The sequence below is a fragment of the Symphodus melops genome, assembly GCF_947650265.1.
Source record: "Symphodus melops genome assembly, chromosome: 4".
NCBI lineage: Eukaryota > Metazoa > Chordata > Actinopteri > Labriformes > Labridae > Symphodus > Symphodus melops.
Window position 1 is genome coordinate 23,526,058 of NC_136694.1, and position 20,310 is coordinate 23,546,367.

The 20,310-nt window shown below is 41.7% G+C and overlaps 2 protein-coding genes across 2 annotated transcripts in view; both read left to right on the forward strand.

Annotated features, from left to right (window-relative positions):
- LOC306822231 (uncharacterized protein) overlaps positions 1 to 20,310 on the forward strand; it is a 237,273-nt gene that overhangs the window by 174,775 nt on the left and 42,188 nt on the right. The window lies entirely within an intron of this gene.
- Positions 3,301 to 18,267, forward strand: LOC306823006 (CTTNBP2 N-terminal-like protein). The gene is made up of 7 exons (XM_079342364.1): positions 3,301 to 3,433; positions 6,792 to 6,896; positions 13,555 to 13,788; positions 15,039 to 15,146; positions 15,340 to 15,528; positions 15,642 to 15,812; positions 16,507 to 18,267. Exons 1-7 carry the CDS (start codon positions 3,395 to 3,397, stop codon positions 17,425 to 17,427), a joined length of 1,767 nt encoding a protein of 588 aa, XP_079198490.1. The 5' UTR covers positions 3,301 to 3,394; the 3' UTR covers positions 17,428 to 18,267.

Consider the following 20,310-nt stretch of genomic DNA (forward strand, 5'->3'; position numbering starts at 1 on the left):
TTTTAACAGTGGTGTCTGAACTGTGACTGTTGCTGCTTTAACAAAGTGATTCCCTGTGAAGAAAGAGCATAATCAATCCATCCATCCATCTGTCTCTGACAGTTCAAATTATACAAACCAAACAGTGACGGGGTCCTGCTATACGAGGAAACAAATAAACAGCCATCATACACCCAGGTGCCAATTACCAGGATTTAGAGCGACTATAAAAAACAGCCTACACACACACACACACACACACACACACACACACACACACACACACACACACACACAAAATATACTGGAGAATAATATCAATGAAAACTAGGGAACAGTCTTCTTCAGTTTATGATTATTAAGGTCCAATCCACTCTCTGAAAAGTCAAGGCCTTTCACTGAAAAACAAACCCTTTTTAGTCTTAAAAGCAAAATGTACTTGTTGTATCAAATGGAAAAGTATTCAGCTCGAAAGTGCTAGAAATCAATGTGTATATGTCCTTTCTTTTCTTTTCATTCCTTTTCTATTCATTTGTAAAGAACTGCGAGCTTGCTAACCTTCTCATACTGATAGCACTACATGAGTAAAGCTGTCTTCTAGCTTTTGCCCTTTTTAGTTCAAGTTAGAGGTTATTATTTCAATATTTTATAAATGGAGCAGTTTAATTCATGTTCACATTGGATTATTTGTATCTAATTTTATATATATATATATATATATATATATATATATATATATATATATATATGTATTCAATGACATAGATAAGAAGTATCAAGATGGAGGTGATGATCTATGTAATTTTATTTTTATCAAAACAAATTAAGTATTTTTTTTTTCCGAAGATTCCACAACAGCGCTAACTTCACGTTTAACAGGCCAGTCCAGAGAATATCCTTGTAGACTGAACCACATAAAGTCAATAATCTACCTGTTTGTATATGGACTTATTAAATAACATTTTCATTGAAAAGTGATTTGGAAAAAAAAGGGAGGCAAGGACAGGGGACAAAAGACCCCAAGGACTTACACATTTTCCACAGCAGCCAGTCAGCAGGCTTAGCAGAGCATCTTAATTGAAGAGCCTGAAATAGAGTCGCTCTATTAGAGGCGAGAAGGCCGAGGAGGCTCCCTGCACCAGCGGCCAATCAAGAGCCACTATTCTCTACCTCCACTCTCTGTGCACCCTTAAGATAGCAGAGAGAGAGAGAGAGAGAGTGAGAAAAAAGCGACACAATTACTACATGGCTCAAAGATGTTGCACAGTCATTGATAGGAGGCCCATGTGTGCTTACTTTGCCAATTTAGAGCTGACACAAGAAGGACTCCTTTATGGCTGCTTCACTTTAGCACACTTGTGGTTTTGCTCTTTTCCTGTATTAAGATTTAATTCATTCTGAAGTGACTCATCGTGTGTGTTTTAGTAGAACTACAACTGCTAACATTCAAAATGCTGCATTGTTCATTGTGCTACTCCACACTTGTTAAGGGCAAAAGTCTGTATTCTCAATTCATTGATGCTCTAACTTTGCCTTTACTGTAGTTGTGTGACCATTGCCCTCTACTGGCAGATATTATACACTACAAGATGTGCTCCAGCTTGCAGTTTAGGCAACCATATATTTTCATGTCTAAATCACAAATAAATACCTCATCTGATTCTTCCCACACAGCATCTGGAGCTCTTTTTAATGCAGCTGACAGCAAAAAACAACATCACAGCTGTATCCTCCTAGAGACTTAAACCCCCTCAGTGAATATTTTTTTCAGAGTGCCTCTAATAAGATGCAGGAGTTGTTGGAAGTCAAAAATCAAAGAAAACCACAGCATGTCATTCGAATACCTCCGACTGTTCCTCCTGTGAAGCTCTTCGGTGCTTTCAGGGTTTGAAGATGGCTGATATAAGTGAGTTTACACTACAAAGAATTTGATTTCCCAGGTGAACTCACTGACATTTATAAATCACACACGTCTTTTACAGCTCTATAGACCATGCTTGTACAGTGACTGTGACACCAGATGGCAGACAATAATATTGTAATCCCACAAATCTAGGAATCAGTGTGAGGCATGCTTTCGTTAAAATAATAAATAATGAGTGGATTATTCAAAGACGCTCAACAACTGGTTTGTATCGTGACATGTTGTTTATTTTGTATTGTTTTTGTTTCAATATTTCTGGACATATATATGTTACTGCATGCACACACATGCATTTTACTTCGCTAAAAAAATGACCAAGACCTCAATGAAATCATGTAATTTCTTCATGAGATTCAGGAGGTGAATAACATGTCCGACAAAGATCAAATGAGAACATTTCTAGACTCAAAAACAGGTCTTGGTAAAATACATTTAAGTGAGTTTCTTATATCAAGACATCATTTAGGCTTAAAGTCTATATTAATAATGAACGAAATATAATTAGTTCAATATATCTTTAACTAATGCCTCAATTTGGAAATGCTCACCCCATTATAGTCATCTTGTATTTATGTTTATGTTACTATATTTTTCGGTTTTTGACTCTTTTTTTTATTCTGTAGCCTACTGCTGCTGTAACGCCCGAATTTCCCCATTGGGGATAAATAAAGTAATTTCATCTTACTTTAACTAAAGGTCCAACATTGAATAACTGTGCCCAGGTAGAGGCCAAAAATCTATAAAAACACAAATACAAAAGCTAACATTTTACAGAATTTCAGAAAAAAATGGCCTCTGTTGTATTTTTCATTTTGATGATCCTATTTTAAACAAAGACAGTTTTGTTGACTTTATTTTACTGATGTATACTGTTATACGTTTGTAACTAAAATTAGTGTCAGACAAATATAGGCCTATCAATAGGTTATTAGCCATTGAGATAAACTGTTTAAAGAGTAAACATAACAGTTTAAGTAGCACGTGTTATGTTATTAAGAGGGTAAGCCGCTTTCCATCCCTACTATAGGCACAAACGACTCTACCAGATATAGGCTCGTTGAATATAAACAAAGCCCAGCAGTTTAAACCACGGTGTAGCCTAGTATAAAAGTATAACACATATTATTTCATAGCTATTTCATAGGCTGCTGGCCAACAAGCAATTAACGTTTCGTCCGACTGTGTATGCACTTTTTACAGACGGCTTGCTGAAAGTTCGTACGTGACTGCTAAAAACTCACGAAGAGGAGGCAGACACTCAAGAAACACTAAACAAAGAAATCCAACCAAAATCCAAGAAGTCCGACGTCACAGATCCCGCCCTTTCATTCCGCAAGCTCTTTTCTGATTGGTCAGATAGTAGAGCTCTGTACGCTTATTGGCTGGGCCAGCTGTCGTTAAGAAAGGTTACTTGGCCGTTCAGTGTTCCGCTGCGTTGGGAACACAGGACGCAAATCAAGTGAAACAAATCTGCTGACAGAAGAAAAGTTCATGCTGGAGTTTTCAAAGAACTCGGAGGGACACATGAAGGTAAGAAGACCTTAACAGGAGTCGTTTTTATTTCTGCGGCATGCAACGACAGAACATAAATTATGTGTTTAACCGTGTTTACACTTTTCTTCAGACGAAAAGCCACAGTAACCTATCCTGACAAAAAAAATGTTCAAGTCTCGAGCGAAACTTTTAAAACAGTATATTTTCAGTATTCAAATGCACGACAATGTTTTTAATTAGTGCAAAACTAAGTCAAAAGACCTTTTTGAAGAAGAAGAAAGGAGACAGTGACATCTTTTCTCTCCTCTGCGGTCCTTTTGATCTTCTAGATGCGACTAATGTTTCTAGAAAGTCTCAACATGTTGAATGACTCTTTTATTGAAGGTCCTTACACTTTAGTGTGTGTGTGTGTCCGTTTTCAAATGTATTTACAAATTAAACTATTAAAGCTTGTCGGCTCTATGCAGCAACATGACTAAGTGAGCAAGTGACCTACTCAAAAATTAGGTTGGCAACCAAATCCAATTTAGTATCCAGACATCCTGATTACTACAACAAGGAGACCTCTCCGTCTGTTCTCTACCTCACTTGACCTGTATTTCATACTTACTTTATTTTTTTTACCTGTATTTCAAGTTAAAGTCTGAAGGCCAAATAGGTTTCTCAGCCTGTGAAATCTTGTTTATAGTTTCTCCTCCATTTCCTGCAATACCAGTCCCAAGAATATTTATGAGTGAAGATGTAATAACACACACACACACACACACACACACACACACACACACACACACACACACACACACACACACAAAAACCAAAAGCCTGAAAGGTTTTTTTCTCCATCTTCTTCATGTGCAGTTTAGTCTATTAAACAGTCTTTATGGTCAGAAAAGTGAATTGGAAAGAGCTATGATACGACCTGGATGATCTTTTTCCCACTCACCCTGAAGAGTCACACTCATAACCATGGGCCTCTTTTGGCTGACTCAGTGTTGCATTTGCAGTCAATGCTTCTGTGTTTTTAACACTTGAGTTTACAGTGTTGCAGAGCGGCCACATGGCGGCCCAGGATTAAAACAAACAGGGATAAAAAGGATTACGGACACAAGGCTTTCGTCATCGGAAGTGGAGCAATGAGAACGTGTGGGAATATTTGTATTTCCCATGCTTAGGCCATGGTGTTTGTATACCCTCATGATTACCGACTCTTACAAGGGGGATTAGAAGAAATAATATCAAGATGATGAGGATTCAAACTAGTGTGATGACACATGTAAACCTCTGCTGGGCCAGACATTTCTCATAACAAAACATTCACTCTTCTCACAGTGATTACAGCCGCCCATGAAATTAGCAAGCACGCCTGTAAAACCCAAACCAAGGGAGGTGTGTATGCTGTAGTTTAATTAGCATTTTAGCCCTGTGGTTAAGCCACAGACCGTGAGTGCACAACTGTGTTTAAGTTTGCAGTCTGTGTGCCTTCTTTGTGGCAAGGCGCTGCTGTAGGGATTATGCTGTAGGTGCAGTTCACTTAGGTCACCACTCATTCCTCTTTAGGGGTCAGGTTGAGATGGTAACCTTTGATTTGCAAAAGTCAGGCACAAGTTGTTGTTTTATTTGTTTTTTTCCAAGGATCCCAACTGTAAATGTTCTGTTTAAAGCTATAGATATGTATTAATGCAGGTCCAGTTACCTCTGAAGAATGTATTTAATACCAATGCTACAGCCTATAAAACAACGGCTCAACTTGCTGTATGTTATACTGTTTAAGAGCAGCTTTAAAGGATTGATTTGAAATGAAATGATTTGTCTTGGTTTGGCATTTTAATAACATCAGATTGGAGAATACTCGCAAATCCCAATCTGAATTTTAGCCAGAATTATTATCCCCCTCCAGGCACTTTAAGAACCACAGCCTCATCTCTACCTTTTCATATCTTTTTTTTTTTTCTTTGTTGGTCCTCCTACTGCAGGATACTTATTGTTAAACTCAGTCACAGTGATACAAAATTAATACAAATATTTCCAACACATTTATCAAAATCAGTCATACTGTCATTGCCCTGGCATGCAAATGTTTCAGCTATAGCTCTGGTATAGAAAGGCCAGTTGCTACCAGTGCTGTTGTCCTAACCCCCCCCCCCCCCCCCCCCCCCCCCCAAACACTTCACGCTGTGAGACGTTGTGTTGACCACAGATTGTCTGGGGCAGAGCCTGGGTCTGTGTACTAGTTCAGGCGTGCATCAAAGTCCAGTCAACAGCAATATTTAAGATGCCTCAGTCACATATCAGAAGGAATAGTTGTTCTTTGATTGAAGCTAAGAGTGCACTTCTGTGATTAAAAAGTCTTCCAGTGCGGCGTACATGTGTCCTTCATGTCCGTCCGACCCACATGATGGCTCGCATGTGAAAGGGATGCTCGGTGTTACACCGTCAACATCTTTGATCTTATTTCAAAGAGGGGCCCTCATAACATTTACATGGCCTGAGTGTGGTTGGATGTTTGAGGTGTGGACGCCGCAGGGCTTGTCAGCAGAACCAACACAGCTGTGCGATTAGAGTGCAGAGACACTACAAAGAGACCACATCACATCCACAACACAAAATAACCAACTGTCACCACAGCCCCCTTTCTGAGTGGGATACAAAACAGAGTCATGTGATCATTTTCAACATTGAACTTAATGGCTTAAAGCTGTTGATGTGTCTATGTGCATAGATTTGAACACAGATGTCAGAACAGTTGCATGCTGACAGATGAGTGTCTTTCATTATCTTAGGAAATGGTGTTGTCAGTAAGTGTTTGTGTCTGTCGGTTTGATCAGAAGGATATCTACTGGTTGTCATGAAACGTGTGAAATATTGGATCGTACAAAGGAAACCCATTTCATTCATTTTATGCAGATGGAGAGACAACCATTTTCCTTGTTTTCAACATCGTTCTTACAGTTTACTTTTGGAAATCAACCCATCTCTCATTGAGCTTAAATATCCAAATCCTACCAGGCAAACTTTATGATCTTTGATAAGCCAATACAGCCAATCTTGACTTTTTCAATTGTGCACCTAAACTTAACTTAGAAAAGTCGTCTGCCATCTTTTCAGACGCGAGGAGAACAAAAAGTAACTACATTTTATGACTTACCCAAAGGTAATAACCACATATCCACATAAAGCTCATAAATCTGTGGCTTGGATCAGATAGATCCGAGGTATGTCTGGATGTCTGCTCTGTGGGAATTGGAAAACACAGAGCTTTGGATCAAGTTGTAATGAAATAAAACTGCACACTGGGAAAACGCTGTTCAAAGTTTAGGATAGACTTTCCCCAATGTGAAGAAATAACACCGTGCATTAAATTTGGGAACTACGTTTTTCTCTTTCTTTCTCACAGTCCAAGCTGAATATGGACAGCTTGACCAAGCCGGAGTTGCTGATGCTCTTCAGCGTCCTGGAGGGAGAGCTGGAGGCCCGGGACGTGGTCATCGATGCTCTGAAGGTGCGTACAATGTAGCATCATCAGTCGAACTTTAAAGAGTCTCTGTCTTTTTAAATAAAATACTGAGCCCATCTTGACATGAAAGGTGACTGTCCAATCATTAAGTTTTAAAGATGTTGATCCATTTAATCAAAGAGAGCCGTCAAACCACTGCTGCCTGTATGGAGCAGCTAGCCACAACAGCGCATGCCTCTTTCTGTAGTTGGTAAAGTGGAGCTACTTGTCTTTGTCAATCTTTAGAAACATGAGCAACTTCTGTTGTGTTTAGTGGTAAACATGAACAGTGGAAGCAGATATCGACTAAGCTGCAGGACTAGTCTCAAAGACATTTTGATATTTCTTTGAACAGTCACATTTCAAACCTATAGGAGGTGAACCTGAGCTAAACTACAAGGGCAGTTTATGGATGCCTGATAAACGACGTTTAGTTATGAATCTATAATGTTGTGGTCACATGTTACATATCAGTCACGCATTCAGTTGTGTTTTTGTTGGACTGAAGTACGTAAAGGATCCACAGCAACAAAACGACAAGATAAAAATCAGCCAGAGACGGTTTGGACTGGATCCGATTAATTTCCTGAGAAACGCGTCTCTGTATGGGCAAAGCCATGCGTCTGCCTCAGTATCTGTTCGCTCTGCTCACAGTCGACTTCCTGCTGTGCCTAAGGACGGAGCGCTTCTTTAATCCGTATTCCTCTTCAGAAGTTTAAATGAGTGCACGTCTTCAATTAGAAATAGCCTCAAAGTCGATGACACAACCTCACACACAGAGTTAGGCCTAGTTCTGCTACCGTACAATGTCTTATTTTGGTGGGGTTAATGCTGACTTTCAATTAAAGGATTTTCCTGCACTGTGTCCTACAGGCCCTGATACTCGAGCTGCTAGTGACTGTTTCTATAGCATCTTAAGGATGTTTGTCTTTTGATAAAACAGCTGTAAACAACACTGTGTCATTGTAACCATCATTAATAGATCAACTTCAGATTTCTGCACAAGATTCCAGTACTTCTTTGAAATATCGACACAAACTGCAGACTCTTCTCCCACTATTAAACGGTGAGGTTTACAGCGTCGATGCTCTCGGAATGCTTCTCACTCTCCTGGTGTAAAATGCATCGTTTAGAAAACAAACTGGAAAGGCAGCCATGTGACCTGGAGGGCAGCCGTCTCTTAAGAGCCTGTGGCTCAACGTTCATGTGTTGTGTCTAGACCGCATTCCTACAGCTCTCCTGGGATCGGCCCATCTAAGGCGAGAAGACTTAGAGCATGCTCAGTGCCTTCAATGAGTCAATGTGAGCGAGAGTAGGAGTGAACAAATAAACATTAGCCTTAACTGGAGCTTGAGGGGAACATGGCTGTGCTCTTTTCATGCCACAAACTGTTAACCCCTCCAGGTCTGTGAGGGAGAGAGTGAAATCTGATCTCTAAATCTTGACTTCATCTCTCTCTGCTAACCTTCTGTCAAGGATGTGGAATTTTAGGATATCGCCCTCACCTGAGACCAGATTGTTATCACAGTTACATCTCCACATACCATTTGAATAGTGCTGTGGCAAGCAGTGTTTGTCTGTGGGCTGTGGATGAAATAATCTGTTGAAACAGCGAGTGGATTGATTGCCATGGAACTTTAAGGAAACGGCACGCTGCTTAGAGCATGAATCTAATGGTTTAATTTGATTCAACCTTTCTTGTACTTAAGTAGTTAAGCCTCAGCTACACCCTGCGTAGTGCTAATGAGCCGATGTTAGCATGCTGACGCTGAATGTGTGGTAAACATTAAAGATGCTTGCGTCAGCATGTTAGCAGTCAATGTAAGCATTCTTAAAGCTGCACTCGCTCCAAACAGGTTGGCTGAAACAACTTGACGACTTTTGATCGCGCATGCACACGCAACTGTACCAACATAAAAAAGATGCATGTGGCACCGCTCACAACGAAGATACAAAGTGCCTCACAATAAAATAGTGCAGTGTGTTGAAAACCGAAAGAGAAAAGAAAACCTCAGCAGGGTAGTCTTAATAAGTAACAGCGAGGGGTGAGCATCTGCTCATGTGGAAAAACAGTCAATCGAAATAACTGAAAGAAGGAAACAAAACATCAGTACGAGCAATGGGACGAGTTGTAAAGTGATTAAGTCGAAGAAATGGGATGTCAGTCCTGATTTCATCTGGCAGATCACATCTGAGCATCAGTGAGGACGATTCACAATCAAGAGAGGATACGAAGGAGTGTCTCAGTGAATGCACTGGAAGACCTGATAAAGGCCTGTCAGGACCCACAAAGTCACCAATGTACAGTATATACTGTGCTGTGTGTGTATGTATTCAGACAGGACATCTGTAGATAGATACCAGCGTAACAAGGACTACAGCCTCTGTTCATTTAGCGCCTGTGTTAGCAGCCGAGCTGACGCCTTGTCCTTCAATAATACTTGAAATCAGGAGTGCAGAGTTGTGAAGCCTGAGTCAAACTCCTGAAGGCAGGACCTTTGTGAGCTGTAATTGGAGAAGTAGCTTCAGTCCTGCTCTTGTTGGTCTGAACTGACGTGTCACCGCCGCACTCAGTGTCATGTGAGAAATGTTTAGCTCAACCACAAATCACCATGGCAACAGTATCACCACTGTTTTCTCTGGTTCTGTTGCTTTATTATTATCTTATCAAGATTACTGCAAACGGCACTTTGTTCTTTCCATCTCTCTCTCTCTCTCTTTTTAAATCAAGTGGTTCACACAGGATACAAACAAGTACAGGATGTGAGATTAATTATGTGTTTTGTTTTTTTTCTTTCTTACGCTTTTCTATATTTAATGATGCAAAACTATCGATGGCATTCTAACTATCCGCTGCATTTTTCCACCCGTGACTCACTTCTGCAGCTGCTCACGCTGCGGCTTTCAAAAGGAAGTGAGTCTCTGGCAAAGCTCTGATTTGGCACAAGAAGCCCTGCAGTGATCCAGGAGTCCCTTTGGAACGCAGTACAAGTCAGTACTTTAGGTTGAAAAGGGAGTCAAGTATGGAAATGAGCCTTTTAATTAACTGTTGGGTTCATATGATATGGTTGTTGGGGCCTCCTGATGGACATCGGCAAATTTATTTAATGCTTAAATAAAGAAAATGGTGTCGTCTTCACGGCTCATTTCATTGCATTTATCGTCTATCATGCGGTTGAGTTGGATGTGTTTCTTCTGATACCCGTTTCCTTGCATGCAGGAGTATTTCAGGGTGTTCAGTCATCTGCCTAAGCTGCTCTGAAACATATAGGACTCTAGGGTAAGAAGTTCAAATAGCATCTTCCCACTGTTTAATACAGATTATGTCGCCAACATAGCATAACTAAAAGAATCCAGGCATGTGTCAGCAAAAGATAAGCTGGATTTGACCCGGTGCATGCATGGCACAAAGACGACTTCCCGAGCAGAAGAGCGCAGGGAGCCAAGAAGTGAAGCCAGCAGTCAAACGCATGAATAACGGAGGCTGACTGTGATGCATAGCAGACATGCTCTGAATGTCGATGTGTATTGTGCACGTACGGTTTGATGTGGTGAAAAGTAGATTTGGGCGCTTAGTATTAAGTCATGTAAGAAATGCGTTTCCTGTAATCCCTCTTTTAACTTGCTCATCCCGCTGTGCAGCAGCAGCGGAGGACACAGCCTCCCTTTGTGTTGTGGAAGAGTCGAGGGCTGCAGGGCAAGCTGGGGAAAAAAAAGAGACAGTCTGTGTATATGAGTGAACCTTGTGTTTGATAGGACGCAGTCCAAAGAATCTGAAAAATGTTCAATTTTAGGGATCTTGTGAAAGTCTTTGTGAATTCCCCATTTACAGGACTATAAAAAAACAAACGCACAGATCTATTTTAAGTCTTCGTTGTGCATTTATTTCTTTCCAGTTTAATAAGCGACAGCCTACAAAGGTTTTGTTCTCTGAGAACGTAGTGCTAGTGCGTATAAAAGCCTCGAGCGAAAGTTACAGGAATAGAGAACCTGATTAAAGTTCACTTTGACTGTAAACTGACACATCAGAGCAGACAGTCATTGACGGGAAGAGGGGAGGGCTCGAGGCCAAGTATGTCGACACATTTATCTCTGATGATTTCTCTTTACATTTAGAGATCAACATGTTCGAAAGAAACACTCTTCACACTCTTCTCCTCACATTCTTGAATTTCCCTCGGGATCAATAAATTATCTATCTATCTATCTATCTATCTATCTATCCATCTATTCAAATAATTTGATAGCTTAGCTCAAAGGCAGGGCTGCTAATTTCCTCCAGACACTTTTTAAGAGTTTTTAAGATGGTTGGTTGAAATTGTCTTAAAGTCCTGACAGACATTAATAACTCATGTGCTCTGAAAAAGGAACAAATGAAAATCCAAAGACCTTGAGCAATGTCCACCACGACGTACCTGATCTGATCAACCAATCAGGCTTCCCTATCTCCCTGCTCGTTCTCTTCACCATGCATGCACGAGCTGAGGTCCGCTTCTGGACCAATGGGGCATGTGCATGGAAGTCAGGGGCGTGGCTTTTGCACATGGAGGGAAGTCTGCTTTGAAAATCCTGCTTAGTTTACCAACCCTGCTTGAACTATTTATAGCAATCGAAAGTTTGCATCCAGAAATGATTGTTGGCAGGTAGATGCCATTTTTTGATGTGAAAGTTGCGTTGTGTAAAGTCAATGAAAAGGCTTCTCCGACTTCTTGAGGTGATGTGAGAGGCATTTTTGAATCCTCTCGGGCATCCCGTCTTTTTCCTGTTTCACCCCTCTATGCCGTTTGATCCGCCTTCACGCCGTCCTCAGCGGATCAAATAACAGCAGCAGAGTGTCCCAGCCCGCCCTCCTCTCTTTGTGTCTGATGAGCCAATGTTGTTGAGGAAGACACTCGCAAAGCCTGTGATCTGCCATGTAGAATCAATCCATACTCTATTGAGTCATTGACAACACGTTAATACTGCTTCCAATTGTTCTTTTGACACTTACAGATTGCCTGTTGAAGACGTGATTCTTGCGTCTTACATCCATGCAAAAGTTCCGCCCTTGATCCGCCATCACAGGTCATTATAGAGGCGTAACAGAGGCGGGAGCGTGACAAAGTGTGACGTCAGAGCCGGCAACACTGTAGCACGCTGCTGCCAATGCAATGAGTAAAGACAGTGGAAGTAATTACAACCTGTAAGCAGCGTGTGTTTGTATGAAATGGTCCTTTAAGTCATTTTGCCGTTGTTTGTCTGCAGTTTTAATCAGCATGGGCAAATATTGATATCAGTATCACAAACATCTTTGTTGTTGTCTTCTTCTTCTTTTTTTTCTATATGAGTAGAATGAATGTATTTGGGTTACCTGAGTTTTTATACCGAAGTAATCCTTGGCCTTGTGCTACTTTAGATAAAGATCTTCTTTTGAAAACTTCAACCCTACAGGGTTTAAGATTTATAAAAGTATTAATAGTGTCAGATCACTACTTTGTATTGTCTGATTCCCTGAACTGATGCATCAGAGTCCTGGTTGAAGACGTCACTGTTTGATTTAGTTCAGTCCGGGAGGTGAACCTGTGTAACAGCCACCCACACACAGTCAGCAGCTCAACGCTCTGTTAAAAAAAGGCTGCATGGGCTAAATATTTCTCTGCAGGCGCATTTAAACTCTTAACTACACTTTAAACTTCTGAAGTAATCTGGGTATCAGTCATCAGGAACCCTGTCGTCACCCTGCAGGAGAGGATACCGCTCTCTCTAATCTGTTGATCCTCTTTTGTTGAAACCCTTACGATGACTCCCTGCCAGCTCTGCTTAGCTCCTCTCCTCGCTTCTCTCTCTCTCACACACACACACACACACACACACACAGACTTCATCCCTCTTTCATGGCAGGTCCAAAAGGCATCTGCCTAACCTGAAATGTCGGTCTGCTGTTATCCCTCCTTTTGTCATGAGTTAAACAGAGAAGCAGGTCTGTCTTGGCCCAGGTTCATTCCAGAGCAGCTGTCCTGCTAAAGATAGACAGACACACACACCATCTGTTGCTTCTTCCTCTCGCTCGTTCTTATTCTGTGGTGTCTTTATTCTATTTGTGTAATTCCTCTCCCTGTCTTCCCCCTGTTGTCTGCAGCGCTTTGTTCCACGTGAGTCATTGTTCAAATGAGGAAGAAATGCATGTAAGAAGAGAGGAGCCTGAAAGTGTTCTATTTGTCCTCCTCGTCATGTAGGTTTAGATTGTTTGCACGCTTACATGTGAGAAATCAACACTGTCACTAAAGGCAGCGCGTCCTAAACCATGATAAATGTAGGAAAAGGTTTTTTTTTCCCCCACAAAAGAAGATGGAGGTGACTTGTAGGTCAAAGCATGAACCACATGTCTGTTTCTTAGAGGACAGACATACACTCTCATCACTGAAATCATGCTGTCGTCATGGCAACACACATCAGGTTTAACATGCATATGAAACACCGGTAAGTTGTTTCCAGTGCAGTACAGCTGAGTGTAGAAGTCAGAAAAGTAATCAATTATCAACGTAACAATCCCTCTCCTGCTGACGCAGAAACAGTACAAGCTGTTCCACTTTTTAACATCACCTTTATTCTGAACAAATATGTGATCTAAACGGTCACATGGTAGTCAATCAACCCGTTGACCTCTCTCTCTGTCACTCCTCAGGCCCAGCATAAAGAGCTGTACATCCAGGAGCGGTACAGCAGGTACAACCTGAGCGACCCCTTCCTGGCTCTGCAGAGAGACACCGAGGCGATCGGGGCTCAGACCAAGGACACAGGCTCCTCCTCCCCCACCTGCAACCCTCTGGTAGTACTCAAACTGGTGGTGAGCCACTGCAGGAGGATGCAGGAGAAGATGCTGGTCCAGCTGGCTGCAGCAGAGAGCAGGCACAGGAGGGTGGGTGGATGTTTGTTGTTTTTAATTACAGGAGGCAGAAATCCCCTGGTTCCTCATTCCTCATCTTTTGTTTTTTTTTTACTAGTGAAGTACAAATCTATAACAACTGCACAAACCTGGTTTGATTTCATGATTACACACCGAAACTCCTCTGTCGTGGCACTCCGTCTCCGTCTTCGTCCTATGAACCTCACAACTTTCCCTCTTTTCAAAAAGAAAAAACCTCAAAGTAAAATAAATCGAACACACGGTCTAACGTGTAGCTTCCATAAGTATCTGACTCCAAACTGCTGACATTACATCTGTCACAAATTTAACTACGCAGTGATGTCATAACAGAAACATCCAGAAACAAAACCAACCTTTTCATCATTTATGAATGACTAATTGATGCTTTTAAAACCATTTTCAACACGGCAAATTTACATGAAACTACTGTTATCAGATTTAACTAGATATTTAGTATCAATCAGTTCTTTGCATATTACATACTTTACTTCTATTTTTCTATTGTTTTATTTAATTGTCATGTTTATTGTTATTCTTTAGTGCTTTTTTTTTAAGCACTGCAGGTTTGCACTGTGGGTTGAGGGGATTGCAATTTCATCTGCTGTACGTTTAACATGGAGCATATTTGACAATAAAGCCTACCTACCTACTTTTAAAAGCAAAGTAACATTGAAACATTAGCTCCTTCAAAGAGGCACGAGAAGTACTGCAGGGTACCAAACAAACAATCACAGAAAAGAAGAAATACTTGCACACTGGTGTGTTACATTTCAGGCTTTTCTACAGTTTGTGGTGTGTGTTGAAGATCAGTGTGTGACCTGCATGTATCTCCTACATGTACACACCAGGAAACATCACATCCAGTCTGTGTGATCCTCAAGTTTCCCGATTTAGTATCCCGTCAGTTGGGCGTGAAAAATCCATCCCGTGACCAGATGTATATTTGAAAAAGACTTTGCAAACACTCGACAGCACGTCATCTTTTGAAACCTGTGCCAGGGCTCCACCATTGAAGGCTTTGTATAACAGCAGGGTGAAGGCTACACTTTACAGTGCAGGTGAGACCGAACCAAGATGAACGCGTCTTTTGTTAGCTTTACTGCGATCAGCGTCTTTGCTTACAAAGTTGTAATCATATCACTTCAAAACAACGATTAGGGGCTTTACTATCAGGCGGAAAACAAACTGGCGAGGCGTTTTTTTCTTCCTGACTCAGTGTCTCCCCGCTGTGTTGACTTCAGGTCATTGCAGACCTGGAGGAGGAGAGGAGGAGGCACGCTGAGGACACAGCCGAGGGAGATGATGTCACCTACATCCTGGAGAAGGAGAGGGAGCGCTTACAACAACAGGTACCCTTGAAGTTAAGAGTGGTTCTGTTTGCACTGTAAAACTTTGCATGAATGCTTTTAGATAAATAAAATAGGAATTTTGGAGCTGTGAAATAAAAAGCGTCCGCAGCTTTGACAGTCTGAAGAAAAAGAAGGAAGTTGACTTTCTCTGACTTTTTTTTTTTTTTTTGTGGTCTGGATGATGTCTTTGCAGCTGGACTTTGAGCGGAGCCAGGTTCGGCGGCTGGAAAAAGAACAGCGGCGGATCACTGAGCAGCTGGAAGAAGAACGGGCTCAGCACAAACAGCTATCCTGCGCCTTGGCTAAAGAATGCAAGTGGGCAAGTGCCAGAGCTCTGGAGGAGGGTCACCGGCTGACTGAGCTGAGCCGCAAACATGACAAGGTGCGGTGACTTCTTCAATCCAAGTCAGGCGATTCATTTCCTTTTTGTGGCTACAAAAGTAAGCCCGTTGTTATTCCTTAACACTCTGGGTTTTATTTCGATTGTCGGTGCAGGAGAAAGAGGCTGTTCAGGCCCTGAGAGAGGAGCTGGAGGAGGAGAGGAGGAGAGCCTTAAGGATGGAGGCGAGGGTGGAGGAGCAGCTGGCCGAGTTCGACACAGAGAGGGAGCAGCTTCGCTCTCGTTTGAAGAAAGAAGAGGCTCACTGTTGTCAACTTCAGCAACAGGTGTGACGCCTTGAACCAGCGCTGCATGATACACAGTCAGGAGATTTACAGCTGTGAATGCAGAGTTTGTTCCACACCTGCCAGTAAAGAAGCGCATGAATACTGTCACGGATAACGTCGCCTTGATGTTTGAGGCCAGCCTTGAGCAGCTGCTTGTTTCCCCGGTGTCTTAAGTTCTTTCGGTTGCACTTGAAGGACACGGCTTTGAGTCAAACACAGTTCAAGACAGCAGATTTTTTTTGAAGTCATCGTAAATGCAAGTTGAAAAGTTGTTGCTTGTATTTGAAAGTTTTCCCACTTCTGCCTAGATGTGAGTCGTGTTTGTCTGTGAGCAGAAGTGTCTTCAATTAAATTTCAATGAAGCACACTCATCTATTCAGCATTTTGTAAAACTGTAGTTCTCCTTTCAGGGAGCAATATTATGGAAATGATGATTTGTAATTGTATATAAGTGCATGACAAACACTGTTAAAGAAAATTACAGGTTTTTTTCCTTTAATATATAATGCAGCCACCATCTGGACACAGTAATTTGCAGCTGTCAAAATCCATGTTGATTGCCCATTGTAAATGTTGTCATTCTAAAACTACCTGAGGAAATTCAACTCTTTCTTTGCAGGAGAATAAAATGAGTTTACATTTTTCACTCTGGCATTAATCTTTTTTTTTCTCTCTCTCTCTCTTTTGCTCTCAGGTAGAGGAGCTGAAAGGGAAGTTGGACAATTCGAACATTATAAGGAATGTAACAGGCGTAGTTCCAGCTGCGGTGGAGGCAGAAAAAAAGGAGTGGGCCAAAAAAGTTCCCCTGAGGAAGCAAGACACTGTTATGGGTGAGAACTTTGAAGAAGACGGGAACCCGCAACCAAAAGTCCCCAACGGTCACCACTGTCCCATGGAGACAAACGAGAACCAGGATCCAGACTCCACCTCAGAGAAGATCTGTCATGAGAACAGCAGTGAAAATCAGAGCAATACATCACTCTCCACCCTCCCTCTGTCTTCACCTTGTGCTTCTCCTGTCCTTGCCAAACGCTCACAAAACAGCGTGAGCCCTGCAGGCTACCAGTCTCCATACCAGGCCGGGATCAACCAGCGCTTCCACGCAGCTCGCCACAAGTTCCAGGGCACCATTGACCCTGAACCCCAGCCACAGGCCGCACAGCCCCCCCTCTCTCCAAACGACACCCCCGCCGTGTCTAGCAGCTCCTCCCCAGAGTCCAGCCCGGTGAAGCAGATGGCGCGTAGCACAGTCACTCAGGTCCTGTCTCGTTTCACCACAACCCAGCAGAGCGCTGCACCAAAACTGGCAGCGGCTAATAACTCACCGTTCGGTACAGACTACCGCAACCTGGCAGCACCCTTGTCTCCTAACATCGGACGAGCGGCAGGAGCGCTCCCACAGGGGATCAGATCACCCACCATCGCACGGGCTGACAGGGGAATCCCTCCGCCCATCCCACCGAAGAAGCCTGGACTGGCACAAGCCCCTCCCTCGCCCGCCACAGTGCCCAGGTCAAACAGCCATTTCTCAGACAGTCCAATCTCAGGCAGCTGTGGCCTAACCTCCAGCCAGGAGGGCGTCAAAGAACTGGACATGGTGGTGTCTTCCAATTAAACTATCAGCTGCTGCTCTGCTTTTTCCGTGGTGTTTAATCCATCTCTCATTGTCATGACTGAGATGTTATGTACATAACTGGTTTCGTATCAGTATGCATTTTTTTATACAAAGGACCCTTTAAACACTGTTACGACTGTATTTATTAGATTTAAAACTAATATGCGATAAAGGTGCTACATGTATTTTATGTAGTGGTAACGAGCTGGTACAACAGATAGTTATAAATGTGCCAATACTGTATTCAAGGCATACCATGCTGTTTCATTATATTTAACCTCTTAATAGTGTCATACTTCCAAACACCAATCATTTCATCAGGTGAAGAACTGTCCTGTCCTTCTCTACTCTGCTCAGAGGATTGGTCTTGTTAATTCATTGAACAGTGTGTATAACAAGTGTAAACTTGATTGTGTAAATGCGTCCTCAGACCAATGTAACCAGCAGTCCTTGGACCAATGTTTGAGTGCACTCAAATGTACTTAACTAGTCTTTTATACAAATGTATAGATCATTTGAATTTTCTATTTTTTTAAAGTATGAAAGCTCTCCACAGCAGATATCCAATCCACACACAGTATGTATAATCGTAATGTTGCACAGTGGAGATGTTAATCAGATCAGCTCAGATTACAAGCAGAATCCATTTCTAACTGCTTGTTTTAAAATATCAGTCATTCTAAGGCTCAACTTTTGTCGTCTGTATGCAAAACCTAAATCGCATTTTATATCAACCATGACTTCCTGATATAACTCGACTGTTGTTGATCTTTATTTTTTATCAGATCCAGTAATGTAAATACTGGGAAGAGACTGATTTAATAAATGAATCCAAAAGAGTGTCTGATGTTTTTGAGTCTTTATTGAAACCAGGAAATAAAGGATATTGCTTGTCGGTCTGTGTGTGGATAGAAATGTGAATCTGACGAGGGTACGGTTCATGCACTTTGTTTTCTCCTATCACCGCTAAACTCACTTGTTAGTTTTGAAGTTGCGAGATACATAGACAATGTTTGGTCAAGAAAGTGAGTGTACAACTTTGAATCAATACAGTTAAAAAAAAAGAAATACAATTATTTCAACAAAGAACCTTCAGGTAATTATTTCAGAACGATCAAATCAAATTTCACTCCAGTATTGTACTGCCACCAGATGTCCTCTAGAGGTCACTGTTCGGTAAATAAATACACCAACTAGCTGGACAGCATGACGCAAAATAGGAAGACCTAAGAATTTTATACAATACATGACTAATGAATAAAATTTAAGGTTTCCCTCACGGCCAAAAAAATGAATGTGCAAAGTAGTGCATTAACACTACTAGTAGTAAACAACCACATTGTACTGTCTCTTTATACCATGGTAGTCACAACAGTCGTTTATAAACTATAATAGCCTACTGTTCTCTACTGGGGATTTTCTTGTCTCGGTAACGTCTGCTATCATTGGTAGAGAGATGCAGCACCACTTTTATTGACGTGGGGGTTTAAGTGTTTCATGTGTCCCTGACATTATGTGGAGGCTGAGAAGGAGAATCTCATCTGTACGTCCTCACCTTGGTTGCAAGATGAATTCTGAGACCCTTTAATGGATTAAATATTTAGTTATCTTCACCCAGAGTTGTACTAAATGTGAACAGTGAGTGAATTAGTGGTTTCCTTTAAATAATGCATCTCATGAAAGGCACTATGTGGCATTGATGAGTTAACAATTGTGCAAACACTGTTTTATTCTGTTAAGTCAAAGTAAAGTCTCTGCTAAACACATACTCGTACTAACATATGTGAACGCGGCCTTACGTAATGACTAGCTGATTTATGCGCAGCACACGCTGACTGGGTACACTGCCACACAAAATCCCCCCCCTCTGTGGTTGAGGAAGGGTTGGCTGGTTATTGGGACGGGTCACCTCTGCTCAGCTCACCTAATTAACATTCCTGTGTGGGACAGCAGGGCCGCATCCCAAATCCAGCACAGGCATGCCTGCTCCTCGAGCAGAGCCCCATCCCTCTCAGCCTCCATAAACACAGGCTCAGGTTGATGAGCTGTGAGGGGCCAATGTCCTTGCTGCCGTCACTGGCAGCATGACTACTGCTCACTCTGCTGTTGTCCTTATCTTGGAGACAATCCCACACAGAGCGCAAGATATTTTAATGCTTTAAAACCTTGTATGAGCTCTATGAGGAATCCTTTAGTCATATTTATTTAATTAAATAAACAAGAAAGACATATATTCATTTTTTTTTTGGCCTACTTTGGTTTTGTTTGAAAAGTTCTTTCATTTCGCTTGAATGAATCTGGACGTCTTACACATCGGCATTGACCTGAAATATCTTTTTACACGTTCATATTTAAACATTGACTTCATATTCTTACTCTGACTTCTGAGTTTTGGCCTGCATGTCTTGCATAAAACAATACTGCCTTTTTAAAACTTCGATTCAAGCTCTCGGTCATGCTCCAAAATGAATCTTGGCTGTACTTTTGTTAAGTTGTTTTCTCCCAGAGAATAAATCACAGAGCAGTAGATTACATTTCTGTTAAATTCCCAAACTCAGAATTATGTTTTTTTTCTCAATCAGTTTTTTTCCTGGAGTAGACATGAGCCTTTAATTCTGACTTATAGATGTGTTGGATTTTTTTTTACTGTGTGGTCTAGTAAGGAACACTTGTGAGAAAGCACTGTTATTACTAACTTAATGAACGTGAACTTGAAAAGGATTGCAGCAGGCAGCCACATGTCAGTGCAGTTTTTGATGAGTGCATTACTGAATGACTGTGGTGCACAAAAGCAGACATACAGCAAGACACACGGTCTCATGCTGTGTAAATGAGATGACAAAACTGAGGTCAAGGCCGGAGCACGTAACAGGTCAAACTACA

What these genes read in the sequence shown, in the direction of transcription:
- LOC306823006 (XM_079342364.1), top strand. Translation starts at nt 3,395, where the DNA reads ATGCTGGAGTTTTCAAAGAACTCGGAGGGACACATGAAG. An exon ending in ACTCGGAGGGACACATGAAG is followed by an intron (nt 3,434 to 6,791) that starts GTAAGAAGACCT and finishes TCTTTCTCACAG; the next exon opens with TCCAAGCTGAATATGGACAG. An exon ending in TGGTCATCGATGCTCTGAAG is followed by an intron (nt 6,897 to 13,554) that starts GTGCGTACAATG and finishes GTCACTCCTCAG; the next exon opens with GCCCAGCATAAAGAGCTGTA.